We start from the raw sequence: 14737 nt of genomic DNA, 5'->3' as shown, positions 1-14737 counted from the left end.
TTCATAGAATGGACACAGCTCAGACAGACTGAAGCTTGCTGAATGTGCTTTTCATATGCAAATGCTCAAAAGGACTCAAAAACTTACAGGTGAGCAAGGCAGTGCACTCCTTGAATTAAGATTTGTACATTATTATACTTACATAAGGAGAAAAGCAGATTAGACAGGAAAAGCGACAACAGATTTTCAACAAGTGACATTACAAACTAAAAAAAGTATCAAGTGTGTGTTGAATTACTAATACGACAATCGGCAAGTTTAATTAAGATATTTTACTGTAATAAGTTTTACTTTGCTTACTCCTAAAGAATCTGAATTGGATTATCTCCTTATTAGTAAAAGGATTATAGGAGGACACTTCCAGCTTCTATATTAATGGAGTTTTTAACTACTTTTGCTTTTTATCACAGCTCAGACAACCAGGTAACAAAATGACAACACTACTTCCACGTAGAAACATTACAGAAGTAACTTCCTGTAACAAAAATCTGAACAGGTTAAGACAGGACTGATATCCATATAGAAACAGCAAATCTTGGATTAGCACCAAAGACCACTCCTCAGAGCGCACTTATTTAATTTGAACATGACATTAACATTCAATATTGAATACAAATGGGAAAAGCTGTGTAATATTTTTTGGGACAGAAGAAAAATGGAAGACTAGCCTATCATTGTATCTTCTGGTACTGCTGTTTAGACCTCTGCAAGACCTCCACCAATTTTTATTTCCCCTTCCCTGTATAATTTAGACCACAATCACTAGTACAGCAGCAGCAGAACCTTCTACTGTAATTATGAAAATGAACTAAGGATGTTGTCTGGGTATTGCACTGAAGGCACTAGCCAGTACAAAATCAACAGGTAAACTGAAAAGAAAGAAAAAAAATAAAGAAAAAAGCCAAACCAAATCAAGCAGCTTTATTCAATTATATTTGGAAACTAGTGATAACATCAACAATCACATTATTTACTTTGGTGCTAAATCAAACCAGGCCACAGTTTTGGAACTGTAGCTTCCAATTCTTCCACACAATGTGCCACACAATTTTGTAATGGCACACTGTAGGTTACAATGTTGTGGTGTTTTGTGAGATCTGCTTAGTCAGATATAAGCCTTCCCCTAAGTTTATACTGGGGATAAAAAAGTAAATACAGTGATTTGGGCGTTCAGATTCTTTATCAAAGCCACAGTGGTGGTGCTGAGGGTAAACATACGCAAAACCAAACAACAACAGACATAAGTTCTGAGACATTGAAAACTGTTGTTTTCCCAGCTAGGATCAAAAAATTACATTCCCTATTTAGACTGAACCTCTTTCAAGCATTATAAAACAAAGAACAAAAAAACGCATATGAATATTTAAATAGTATTTCTTAGTTCTCTTGATGCGTCCTGGATTAATATATGAAAATGGGTAAAGTAACCGTATCAGACAGTTTGCTACAAGGAAGAGCAGTCAAAAAAGGATTCCAACTTTCAGGGGTTATTTCAATCTATTTGTTATTTCTTTCTGGATAAGTTGCTGTTGTGCTGCTTTACTGAATAATTAACAGTGGTAAATAATTTAATGTATTTTTTTATATATATAAAAAAAACCAACTGAGTTCAGTAAGAATATTTCCAGTTAGCATTTCAAACCTTGAATACTCAAGTCAGTCACCTGTCCTCCCATTTTAGATATATATCAATAAAATCTTCAAATTCAGTCATTGGGGTCTTTTTGTTGAAGGGTTTGTTGTGTTTGGTTGGGTTTTTTTTGAATTACATGCAAGTCGATAGCACAATGTTTCTGCAGTGTTTCTTCAGGCATTTAGAGGAAAAATCAATACATTATTTTACCTGTCACATCAGCAGACAATGTAGACAAGCAAAGTCTGCAAAAACACTCATTGCTATAATATGTAAGAGGTATCCACCTACTCAAAGGTGATGGAAACAGTTCAATTACCTTGAGTGCTAAAAGGCTCTTGTTAATTTCCGCACCTTCCAGTCGTGTCTGCCTATCTGCACTTGAAGTATCCGCTCCTCTTTCGTTGCCAGCCAGATCAATCAGAGAGAATTTACCATGTAATTTTCCTTTCTTTCTGAGAATGATCTGAAACACTGCATGGCTTCGAGAAGAGTGTGCATTTGCAGATGTCTGGCCAGATGTCCTTTGAACAGAAGAGAAGGGAAGGACATAGGAACAGGCAGAGGACCAAACACATCAAACATACTAACCTCAGAACATTAGTTTTTTTCAGGGCAGAGTCCTGTATTTTCCCACATTTGTTGACCGCATGTCTAACGTTCTTGTGGACACTAGAGATGCAACCTTAGTAAATGCATGTACACACTACAATTATACCTCTTTTTCCATCTCTTCGAACAGAAATGGAAGATTAGTAACATTTTACCTCCCTTTTAAAAGCAAGAATAATCAAAGATTTCAAAGAATCAGAGAGTTTGCATGTAAAATGCTGATGGCATTTTAATTTGCACAGGCAGTAGTCTAAGCACAAGGCTAATTTTAAAAACAGTGAAGCTAGATTCTTAAAAAAAAGTTACGCTTAACCTCTGTCACTACGTATAAAGGCCTTTTAGAGCTGAAGAATCTGGCAGTATTCCAGATTATAAATGATGTGAATTTAAGTCTGTAAGCTGCTTACATAATGCATGTAGTTCACATCCTGTAGAAAAATCAGTTATTTCTCTCTACGAGAGAGAGGAACTGTAAATATCTTTATTTAAAAGTTAGGCAGATTCCTTTCATGCAGACAACATCACCAAAAACCCACTGAATTTTAAAAAGCCATCACTATGAAAAGACCTGAAAAAAATCTTGTTTCTGATTCTTTAATGCAAATGAAGAACTGGCATGAACTATGGGAGATACCTGCAGCTGTTGCCCATTTCAATCAGCTTAAGAACATCTTCAACACTTCTGACTTCCCGTTCCTGTAATCCCACCACCTGGACTTGCTGTTTACCATCTTCTAACACTCTTAATTTTGTCTTCCTGTTCAACAAGTCGAAAACCTTGGGGTGGGGGGGGGGGGGGAACAGAACAGTTAAAGGGGAGTTTTAAAAGACATTTGTATTTCAAATCCTGTATCAAAATATGCAAAGCATTCTATGGAAAAAACATGATTGGAAGAGAAGTGTAAAGAATTATTTGAAATAAAGATTTTAATACAAAGAGGAAAACCATCTTTTATGTGACAAGCTCAAAATCTTACTTGTGAAAAAGAAATTGCCCCCTTCCTCAGAGAAAGATCAGGTACTTACCTTACCACTGTAGATCTCAAAAAATGTTGCATATACTTCAAGTTCTAACTTCTTATAGCTTGGTTTCTTCAGCATCAAAAAGACATCTCGAGCTATGAACACATTTCCAGAATAAAAAGATACCTCATTATGTGTTTTTATTTAGTGAAGACCCCTCAACGCATAACAGCCTATGTAACAGCATCTCTCATACTTTTCAAGTATAACACATATGGTCAGTCAGCCAAGTTTAAGCTGCCACACTACAACAGATGATGCAGAAAACCTCAAAATTATACACTCGATTAATCATCCATTATACTTACTACATTTTTGGAAATAATCTATATATACATTTATTTTACTGTGTAAAGACACATCTAGGAACTACTTTTAATCTTACCAAAGCTCCACTGTAATGCAAAATATGTAGACCTTTATGTTTGTATGACAGAGTAGAAAATTTCTTGATCTCAACTAATTGCAAAATCCAATAGACCAATAGAGTCTCACCTGCGAGTGCATATATTCCTTTAGAACAATCTTGGTTCCTTCCTGAAAAGTCACCACCCATAGTCTAGATTTAAACAACAACAAATCAAAAATACGCTACAAAAATCACAGAACTATAACTTCAGTATTTTTTACTTATTAGAACTTCTTAAGTATATCATTGACTTGATTTTGGCTGGGATAGAGTTAATTTTCTTCTTAATAGCTGGTACAGCACTGTTTTGGAATTAGGATGAGAATAAAGTTGATAAACACACAGATGTTTTAGTTGTTAAGTACTGTGAACTCTAAATGAAGGACTTCAAGTTTCCCATGCGCTGCCCATGAGCAGGTGCACGAGCTGGGAGGGAGCACAGCACAAACAACTGGCCCAAACTAGCTGAAGGAATATTCCATATCATAGAACATCGTGCCCAGTATATTACTGGGGGTGAGCTGGCCAGCATCTGTCCATCACTGCTTAGGGACTGGCTGGGCATCAGTCAGCAGGAGTGGGTGGTGAGCCATTGTATTGTGCATCACGTGTTTTCTCTGGGGTTTATTCCCCTCTCTTCCTGTCTTTTTTTTTTTAATTATAATAATAATTATTATTAACAAATTTCATTATTAAAACTGTTCTTATCTCAACAAGTAAGTTTTACCTTTTTCCAATCTTCCTCCCCATCCCAGCCAGGGGACTGGAGGGAGAGTTGGGGGACTGCAGGGCATGAGCAAGTGACTGCATGATACTGAGTTGCCAGCTGGGGTTAAACCACAACCATTATATATAAAAAGTATATTGCTGACACGTATAAAAAATACTTACATGGGTCTTTCCACTGCCTGTTTGCCCATATGCAAAACAGGTGGCCATTCCCCCTTCAAATACCGTCTCCACTAATGGTAGAGCTGTAAACCTTAAATGCAAAAAACAGTACCTAAGAAACTGAGTTACTTTAAGAGGCCACTACCACAAGTTTGCAACCTTGATGCTTCAGAAATGTAAACTCTGGGCCTCCTTTAAAATGCAGAAGGCATACCCATTCAAACTAGTGCTTTTTTGAACTAGCATTCAAACTAGTGTGTTTTTTAATATTAACAAAAAGTTTCAATCCAGCATTGCAGCTCATGGATTAAAAAATATTTAAAATTACAACTTAACCAAAAAAAACAATTACTAAAGTTACTTTCTCCCTTAAACTGAAGAATGTTTTCCAGTACAAAGTGAGCAATTTTAGTATGTTGGAGAAAACTGGAGTAACTTGCCACATTATCATTTTCTCCACTGTGATCCCACAGTTCTGGTGAGAGCAGATGACAATAACTGTCTTGCTCTTACTTGTGCTACTGCAGAAGGCCTTGAAGCAGATTACCCTTCAAGTAATAATCATTATTGTGCCATATAAGGGAGAAGGAGAAAGCCTGTACTGCTACACAGACCAGAGATTTACTTTTTCAGTATGAATACAATCATTTTTCAGTATTTTCCATTTTTGCTATGAATTTATTAATTAACTAATAAAAATTGTCTGGATAAAACTCAGTACAAAAATACAGCAACACTGTATGCCAAAAACAACCCTCATATTTAAACACTATGCTCAGAAAGACAAATAACAGGAAGGAGGAAGATTAGAAGAACTGATTGTCGAGCGGGAAAACTTGCAAGAGGCACATATCACCAGCTGCTTCACTCCCCTGCAGCTCTTCAGTGTTGAGAAAGGAAATATGTTATCAGTAGACAACCATTTGAAACAGAAATCTCCAAGGACACAGCTTTGCTGTTTGTAAGTCTTCTTTTGTTGGTGTAAACTAACAACTATACAGATTTTCATTTTGCTACCCTTCTCCTGCTAATTGTATCAAGCATTAAGACAGAAGTTTTAATTTTCAAGGGCTTTCAATAATTTTTACCATGAATTTTCTGTTATCCACCAACAGGATGTTAGCATCCAACATCAGGACATGATCCTAACTTTCACCTCCTAGTTGCTGTATTTAAGACAAAAATTAAGATATTTCTGTCACTACTCATTAAGGCTACGGGAAGCACCTTCCAAGCATAAAGAAAATGATCTTCATCAAATTAACTTTGAATACCAACATTCCTTGCAAAAAGTTCCAAAGTATTTAAACATACCAATATTACAAGCTGTAGTCGTGTCTAACCTTGCCTGCTACTGTGGTCTACTCCACTGAGTGACTTGTACAAAGTAAACAGCTACTTCTGAACACATCTTTAAAGGCACTATGGGTATTATTCTGTGCCAGCTGTGGAAGTGGCAGGAAGCATAAAGGAGAAAACAGGGGTCCAAATACATTGAGGCTGGAAACAGATGTGTCTGTTGCCTTTGTTTTTTAAATCAGAAAGATTTAGCATTTTGAGCAAGATAACCTAGCTCCATACACCTCCATGTTACATCAGCCACACTTCTTCCGGTATCCCAGTTAGCTCAATTACCTCAGCAATACACCAATATAACCTGTCTTGCCTTCCTTGTCCTCTTTCCCTATGCTGTCCTGATTTGTGTCTCTCTCTTAATTATCTTGCATACAAACTGCAAGCTCTTTGGAGCCTAGGCTGTCCATTTCTTCAAGTTTCCTGCAGACCAAAAGCCATGACTCAGGTTCCTCAGGTGCTGCACACACGTAATAAGACAATAACCCTGAGGCAAATGGAGAGCCATGAAGCTGTTCAAATATTCCGTAGCTGAGGAGGCAGGCAATACACAAAAGAGCCTGGAAACCAGCAGGGCTTGGTGGCAGACAGAGCAGGACTGAGGTCAATGGAGGTGAAAATGACATTGCAGGTGAAGAATTCATGATAAAAGAGTTAAACCAAAAGTGAACAGGCAAAGAATGGAGGTAGCAATACAAATATCTGGTAACATAGAGAACAGGAATAAAGACAATGACCAAAGTAAGCCCACAGTTATTGGAGATACAGGAGAGAAAAAAGATTCACCAAAAAAAGCATATACACATACCTGTAAACCATTTCATTAGAAGCTGTGTCATCAAAGGCATAGTCAAAACGAAAAGTTTGGTTTTCTAGGTACCTTGTTAAATCCACCTTTTGTTTTGGTTCATGTACCATCACAACATCTTTACTAGGAATTGTTATTACGTCAAGGTCTTTCAACGAAGTTTCTATAAAATAAGTGAAATACACATCTAACTAGCAACACATTTTTTTTTTATTTTTTTTTTTTTACATTTTTTTCCACTGTTTACACTCTTGTAACATCTCAGATAACACAGCTCCTCCAAGTAACAACACTGCAATGGATCTGGGCTTCTGATGCCTAGGTAGTATTCTGCCAAGTAAGAGATCTCATTTTGGAAGTCTAGTCATCCTATCCTACCAACTGTTAGAAATTAAAGAGTTTGTACAAAGCTGGTTAGAAAAACTGAGATCATTAATTGCAGCACTATCATTGTAGCTTGTTATGTATTCTATAATAACACTTTCCATGGATATCAGTCCTTTTTCCTGGGGACTTCTATACTGTTTTACAGATTACTGCCATAACCTTTGAGTTTACATAAAAAACCTCTCTACCAGAGAAACACTGAAAGCCCTGTACTGCTTGGACTGACAAACCTGAAAATACAAAGAAAATAATATCCTTAAAATAATCTGCTTTATTTCAAAATTTTATCATTGTATTTTCCCCTAAAACCTGAATGTTAGTCATATGCTCACATCTTTCAAGAAGAAAAAAAATCCTTTCATTCTACACAGACATTTTCATTTGTGTATTCCTCCCACAACCTGAAGTATACATCTTTTATATAAAATTTCTTCAAAGTAAAACCCTTTCTAAAAACTACCTTGTAAGCAGAAAAAGCTGAAAATGCTAATGATCTTGCCTATCACTGGGAATGAACAAAAGCAGTCTCAATGTTATTTGAACAATGAGATCCCTGGTTATAATTACCACACAGCACTACAATTTATTGCTAATTGTTGTATGAGATATGAATCAGCAAAACAGAATCCAGTGAACCATGATATGCACAAAAATAAAGATCTTTTGTATGTACAGTTAGGATCACTAACGTGTCCTACTTGCATTTCTATGTAAAATTTAAGGCATGCAGCTCAAGAATTTGATGTGAATTAGACAGACATCTTTTCATTGGTTAATATACTGATCAAACAGTACAATTGTTACCATTGCAAGACGTTACACACCAACAGAAATATGCACTCAAGTAACTATATAATCAATTTTTCAGCTGCACTGCAATGAAATAAAAAGCAATTATTCTGCAGTGACCACAGAGAAAAAATAAAGGTACAGTGATGAAAAGAGATGTATGACAGTAAATTCTTTGCAGAAAAGCTTTTTAGTTTTAGTCAAAAACTGATTTTTCTTAAATAATTGTTTGGAATAAGACATTTACCTGCTCCCAGCTATCTGTTATGACAACCTGTATTCCTTGTTGATGAAAATTTGTAACAGTGTCTCTGAAACGTACTATACATTTCTCAATTATAAATATACATCACTGAAATAAAACCTTAAAGTGTCAATCAGAACACCTACTTCCTGCAAAGTCAATCCACAAAATGATTCGTGCTGAGAACACCTGAAGATTTTAGTGTTTGTGAGACTGACAAAAACTATTTTTCCTCTTCAGGGGGTTACACATTAGTATCATTGATTCTTTTATAATCTTATATTTTAAAACATGGCATGAGAAATACTGTTTCTTATGAAGTGTGTATTTTCAGAATATTCTATCACGTGGGTATTAGATTATCTCCATGGTTCATCCCCTGCATAGATTTCATCAATAGAATTCATTAATATAATTCATTCATCTAAATAAGCCATTAATCTAATGGCATATTCTTTAAAATGTAAAATAACTTTGGTGCCAATCTCATTTTTACTTAAGACACTCATCTTCCTACAAACTCCTCTGAACTATGTTTTTCAATAGCTCCAAACCATTAACACCCAGGACATGTAACTTTCACAAAATACTCATGCCCCATGATAACCTGCTCTCATTTACTGCAATTTCACTTTGTTCATCTTCAGCACAGGTAGAAGGTGACATTTCCCCCAAATGTATCAGGTTTCTAAGTCATGTTTTATTAAAGATAACCTTCAATGTTGAAACAGAGATTCAACTGCTGCTACCGGACCTGCATGTTGAACATCTTTATTAATAGGTCATGCAAAACAGTTTCAATTAACCAATTTCTGAGATTGTGCATTCTTTGCAGATCACTAAAAGAAAAAAATCAGGGAATAAGAAATAGTAAAAGTCAAAAAGAAGAAAAAAGTGAAGTAGTGGAAGCAGCAATGTGGAGGCAAAAAAATACACTATATACTAACTAACTATAAGCTAAAAACTAACTATATACTGGTATCAACGTGTTTTCCTTTCCCATACATACTCCCATTTTCCTCTGGACATGCTCCAGATAATCCTCAATGTGTAGTTCTGACAGTACAAAAATAATAAATGCATCCCATGTTGTTTCAGAGTCAGAGCAATGCTCTTTGAGTCCTTTAGCTAAACAAACCATAATAGAAAGAGAAGGAAAGAAACTTCCTTCAAAATGAAAGTCAGCTTACTTAAGTGCTGGATTCAGACAGACTGCAATCCAGAAGCATTTGCATTCTTCCCACTGAAAGTAAAAAACTTAATGGGAAGATTGGGATCTAACTGGAGTTGAAAACCTGAACTTTTTTTTTATTAATACAGACTCCAGGTTGATGAGCAGGTAGGAAGAATAAAAGTTGTGATATTAATCATGTATTTAAAAACTCATTAGGGAGTCATTCCAGTGCCTAACAGTTTTTTAGTGGTATTTCACGCGCCCTAGAGTATCTTGCCCAGCGCTGGGCAGCAATACCAGGGGATAAAAGTCTCCAGTTTGTCTGTAATCCACTAGCTTTGAAAGCATGTCTTGGATGCCTCTGGGCACCTATCATGTCGTAAGACATTAGTATTTAAGCACCTGAATTGCTCCCTTAATGTCTGAACAAGACTACTTCAAAGTATAAAAATATTTGTACATAAAGTGTGTGTGAAAGTTTTTAACAGGTAGCGCTCTGCTCAGGAGATCACTTAAGGATAGTTTAAAAGAATGGTGATCCTAAACATAATATAAGAATACTGAAGAAATTACAGTAGAATTAATTCCCAGATTAACTAAATGCATCCTAGATTACCATAGATGGAAAAAAAAATGCAGTCGCTCTGTGCCTGAGCTCCCAATCCATCAAATTGTGACAGTTAAACTACTTTTCTCCCCATCTTTATCCTGGTTATGATGAGTCTATGAATTCTATGGATCCATCACGTATTGTCTAGTGTAACTGTTTCGCCTTTGATCTAGATCTTTTTAACAGAAGCAATATTACTAACAGAAAATAGCTTTTCAGAGAAAAAAAAAAAATCAGCAAAATCTTCAACAGACATACCTTTTTTATTGAGTGGTCGTTTCCGTACACACACACATATCCTGTGTTCATCAACCTGCAAAGGAAATGGTCTTTCAGTGAACTGCACCCCAATTCCAGTTATGTAATATTTTATTTTACTTCTGTTCTTGAATTAATTAACCAATCATTTAAACAAAGAGAATTTTCCAAGGCCATGAGTCAAAAAGCCCCCTGTGTCTGCACAATAGCCAAGAACCTGACACTGAGAACCATACATTAACAAAACTCCCTGCAGACAGTGTAGAGTACAAGACTGAAATATTGGAATACTGCAAGCAAATCCAGCTCTAACAGGGTATACAACACAGAGAATTTGTCACAATCTCTGAGATCTGATAATCCTCATCATTTAAGGGTTCTGCTTCTCTGACTTCTCTGCAAACCAAAGGTCTTCATCAGCTTCAAAGATCAAACATTAATCTTTATACTCAGCAGGGTTTTCCAGAGAAGCTTAATGGTTTTATGTGCACATCCCCTGGAGTCTCAGGAAAATTTACAATACAGAGTCTGAGTGACTACTTAGTATACATTGGTATTATTTTAAAGTAAAAAGATATTTAAATGGCATAACATAATTAACAGTAATTTAGTAACCTAGGGCTTACAACACCTACTAATGTTAATATAATCAAATTACTGAAAAAACCCCAAGTTATAATAGATACTCATATATATTAAACTACTTATTTTTGTATTTACAGACAGAAGTATACATTGAAAAAACTGAAAACAGCAAAACCACAGAAAGATTAAAATTTTCGATGTTGCTGGGTTACTTACAGGATCTGCAGTTGTCAGTGGTCTATAATCCAAACTTCCCCTGAAATCTCTTATCATACACATAATTTCATAATTTGGGTTTGTAGCATCAACTTCCTACGGAAGTAAGCAACAGAACTTCTAATACACTGTTTTCCCTAAAATGTACTAATTTCAGTATCTTCTGTACTTATCTAAAAGAAAAATATACATTAACTGAAATATTTCTGAAATTTTGGAGAAAAAATAGTGTCTCAAATCCAAGTTGAACGCCTTTTTCCATTCTGTTGCAGCTAATTTACTGATGATACAGCAAACCAATTACATGCTTTCCATTTTATGGTTCTGGTTGGCATTTAACAGAAAATAATTTTTAAATTGAGGCCTCATTAACGGCCTATTCAAGAAAGAAAAATTACTTCCACCTTCGCCAGAATCTTCACACTAAAGACACACCTCCAAGCAACTGCACAGCACCAGACACCATACAGAGTCAACACTTAGGCTAATTAAAGTAAGGCAGTCCAACAGATGAGTGGGTAACACTCCATTACGCAGGTACAACACACCCCCCAGGGGACCAGTGCAGGCACCCCAGCTGCTGTAAACACAACCCTGAATTCAAGTCAGTTAAAGGAGCTTGATCCTACTACTGGTCCTGAGTTAACTGCTACAATGCACTGCAAACTCATTTAACAGTCCTAGAGCCCCCTAAAAAGCAGAAGCAATCCCAAGGATACATAGGACACTACATCCAGGGTCAGAAGACCTTGCACCCCTAAACCTGGAGCCATCAGTATCAGAGCAAATGGACACCTTAAGAGGCCATACGTGGAGCCCCTCCAAGTCCTGCTAGGCCTGAGCCTACTGTGAGCTGAGCTGGTGCTCTGCAGAATAAACCAAATGTCCTTCCTGTCACTTCTCCCTGCAGTTGACAGTTTTTACACCATTTCAGGACATGCTGCTGATGCCATATGTAGCCAGCTCTGGTGCTCAGACCTTAAGTTTTTCATGGCTCCCCTCAAATGATATAAAACTCTAAATCACAGCTGGTTGTGGAAACAGCATAGGCACTCTCAGAAAGCACTGCACTGGGGTTAACAAGCTGGAAGGGCACCAGCTCATGACTCCACACCTGTGACACAGCCAATCCTCACCACAGATAAAACTGTCCTGGTAATCAGAAGCTGAATGTACTGTGATGTTGTTCACCCCGATGACAGTGAACTAAAAACTGCTGACAGTAAGTCCACACAAAAAAACACTGCTGAAACATTTCCTTCTAACATGTAGAAGGAGCATTGCTTTTTTTATGGAAAAAGTGTTTGATTATTCTTCAAACCATGTTTAAAGGTCTTGGCCACCTGAAGACAGTGCTTGGCCAATTATTGCTGCATTTCACAGCAGCAACAACAACAGAATACACAAAGCAACACAAAGCACAGGTACATACAGATCCCCAAGAAAAACAGAGCTTCCTGGAGCTAAGACTCATATCCAAAGACAGTTTTCACAAAAGCAAGAAAAAGAACCTTTTAGGTGTAATACCACATCAAAGTATTTTAATAGATAAAGTCGAAAAAAAATGTTTGCTCCTCACACATAAAGACACAGTAATGTTTTGCATTTGAGTAAATGGATGGAGATTAGAGAGTATGAATTCACAGGTGATTTTAGGTCAGCTTCAAAACATCAACAAACCATGAAGTAGATTGCCTGAATTATTGACACGGTGGTGGTACTTCTCATGTCAGTAGCGAGCTGGTACTATCTGTTCAGACACTAACACACACAAGGCCACCAACAAGATTACACTACTAGTTTTGCCAAACCTTTCACACCACTGTGACAGGAATTAATTTAATATGAAGAGACTTTTTCTCACAGGATTATCAACTTCGTTTCTTTTATACAAGTTTCTAACAACTTGCTGCCAAGCTCCTTGCATGATGCAAAGCTAAATTATAAATGCGTATACTGGGTTAAAGAAAAAAAGTTAAAAATCACTGTTCAAATTGATCTATAAAGCATCAAAGATCATAAAGAACAATTTATCATAATGTTGTAATACTTCTTGTAGAATAACAGAGCTATCTAAAAGCCAAAGGTCTGATTATCTTCAACAATATATTTTCCCTAAGAAATGGCTCTCATCAGCACTCAACCTTTAAAGACCACGTGGCAAGACAAGCCATTGTAAGCAATTATTTCTGTTGAAAGGAAAAAAGAGGGGGAAAACTGTCTAAAGTAATAGCTATGACAGCAATGCAACCAAGCACCAAAATTATTCAAACTTGTATACAAAAAATGAAAACATTTAATTTCAAGATTACTGAATTTCATAAAAATTACTAAGGACTGAAAAAAGTACAATGATTTTGCAAATTTCTCTTGCTGACATACGTTTTCCATTCTAACTAAAAATACTAACCTGAGCTTTTTTTTCTCTGAGTTCCTGCTGCTGTAACCTTCTTTTTTCACGTTTCTCTTGCAGCTTTTCAACCTCTTTTACACAATTTGATTTTCTGCGTGCTTAAAGAAAATGAGATAATTTTAGAGTATTTTGTGTTGCATGTATTTAGTATTTACAATGTAACATTTCAATTATATATTGTCAATAATTAGAATGCATTTAAGTCAACTCAAGCAGATCAGTATAGTACTGAATAGTTATGGTAATTTAATTTCTAAAATTCATAAAATAAATCATTTAGAAAAAAAATCATGGGAATGGGACAATAATTACATGACCAAAAAAATATAAGTACAATGACCCTCAAAAAAATATTTGGAGAGATACATGTGATCTCTTGGTTCGAATTAAATGAAAGCCTAGGCAAATTAAAAAAAGAAAACAGCACTGCCGTAGTTTAAAAAAGATCAAGGAAAACTAAATTCCAAATACTAGCACAACTGTGACAAAAGTGAACACCTGTTTAGTGACAGCTCTCTGAAAAAGCTCCTTGAGGAGCCCACAGACAACTGCACATGTAGACAGACCCTCTGTCATTTATGGACAACAACATAATCCAAGAGAATGTACATGTAATGCCCAGAATGAATGAATCCTTGATATGTGGTTTACATACAAAGGGGTCCAAATTCCTTTTTTGTAGCTTGAATTGGAGATAAATCTGGTAAACCAGGCAAACCACCATTCTGTTGAGAGGAGGAAGGCTGCTCAGGAAGCTGACTAGGTCGTGCACGTACAGAACCAACCACTGCAAAGGAAAAGAACAAAGCTCATCTGGACATAGAAGAGTTAACATTTCTACTCAATTCTGAACCACTTAGTTATGAGGACATAAAACAAGGCCCCTTTCCAGACACAACAATTTATTAGGGGTGAGGGGGAGCCATCCATGTAGAACATCTATTAATAAAGACATTTGGTATGCAGCCTTTTTCATACACCAACACAACATAATTGAGTACTAACACTGCACATGCATATTTTCAAACACTCTACTGCAGAATTAATACAATTCATTATGTGCACAGAATGAAGGGTGTACTGGGAGATAAGTAGTCCTGAAGCTTAAAGTGCTGAAATTTTACTTATATTGTGATTATACCCAAAAACCGAGTGACAAAAGAAGCCTCACTCTGTTCCACGTTCTCTAGATGTTACAAAATGGTACCACCCCATTGAGCCAACGATCTCTGAAGGAGCAAAGGCATAGAAATGAAAGGCAGCAAAGTGCAGCTCTACCTGTGAGCGGAAGTAACAAACTTCTTTGACACTATACTGGGATACAGATAAAAT

At 36.3% G+C, this 14737-nt stretch overlaps 1 protein-coding gene across 3 annotated transcripts in view; it reads right to left on the bottom strand.

Moving 5' to 3' along the window:
* KIF2A (kinesin family member 2A) overlaps positions 1-14737 on the bottom strand; it is a 42444-nt gene that overhangs the window by 15976 nt on the left and 11731 nt on the right. For 2 of the 3 annotated variants that reach the window (XM_080372839.1, XM_080372837.1), the window contains exons 5-14: positions 14061-14192; positions 13403-13503; positions 10993-11088; positions 10192-10246; positions 6730-6892; positions 4569-4659; positions 3764-3827; positions 3272-3363; positions 2880-3022; positions 1953-2157 (exon numbers count right to left, since the gene is read on the bottom strand). In XM_080372839.1, the coding sequence (XP_080228965.1) occupies positions 1953-2157; positions 2880-3022; positions 3272-3363; positions 3764-3827; positions 4569-4659; positions 6730-6892; positions 10192-10246; positions 10993-11088; positions 13403-13503; positions 14061-14192 (1142 nt within the window). The remainder of the gene's footprint in view (positions 1-1952; positions 2158-2879; positions 3023-3271; positions 3364-3763; positions 3828-4568; positions 4660-6729; positions 6893-10191; positions 10247-10992; positions 11089-13402; positions 13504-14060; positions 14193-14737) is intronic. The other variant, XM_080372838.1, reaches the window with a different exon arrangement.

Source organism: Falco punctatus (genome assembly GCF_963210335.1).
Source record: "Falco punctatus genome assembly, chromosome: Z".
Taxonomy (NCBI): Eukaryota; Metazoa; Chordata; class Aves; order Falconiformes; family Falconidae; genus Falco; species Falco punctatus.
This window is presented reverse-complemented; position numbering and strand designations above follow the sequence as displayed.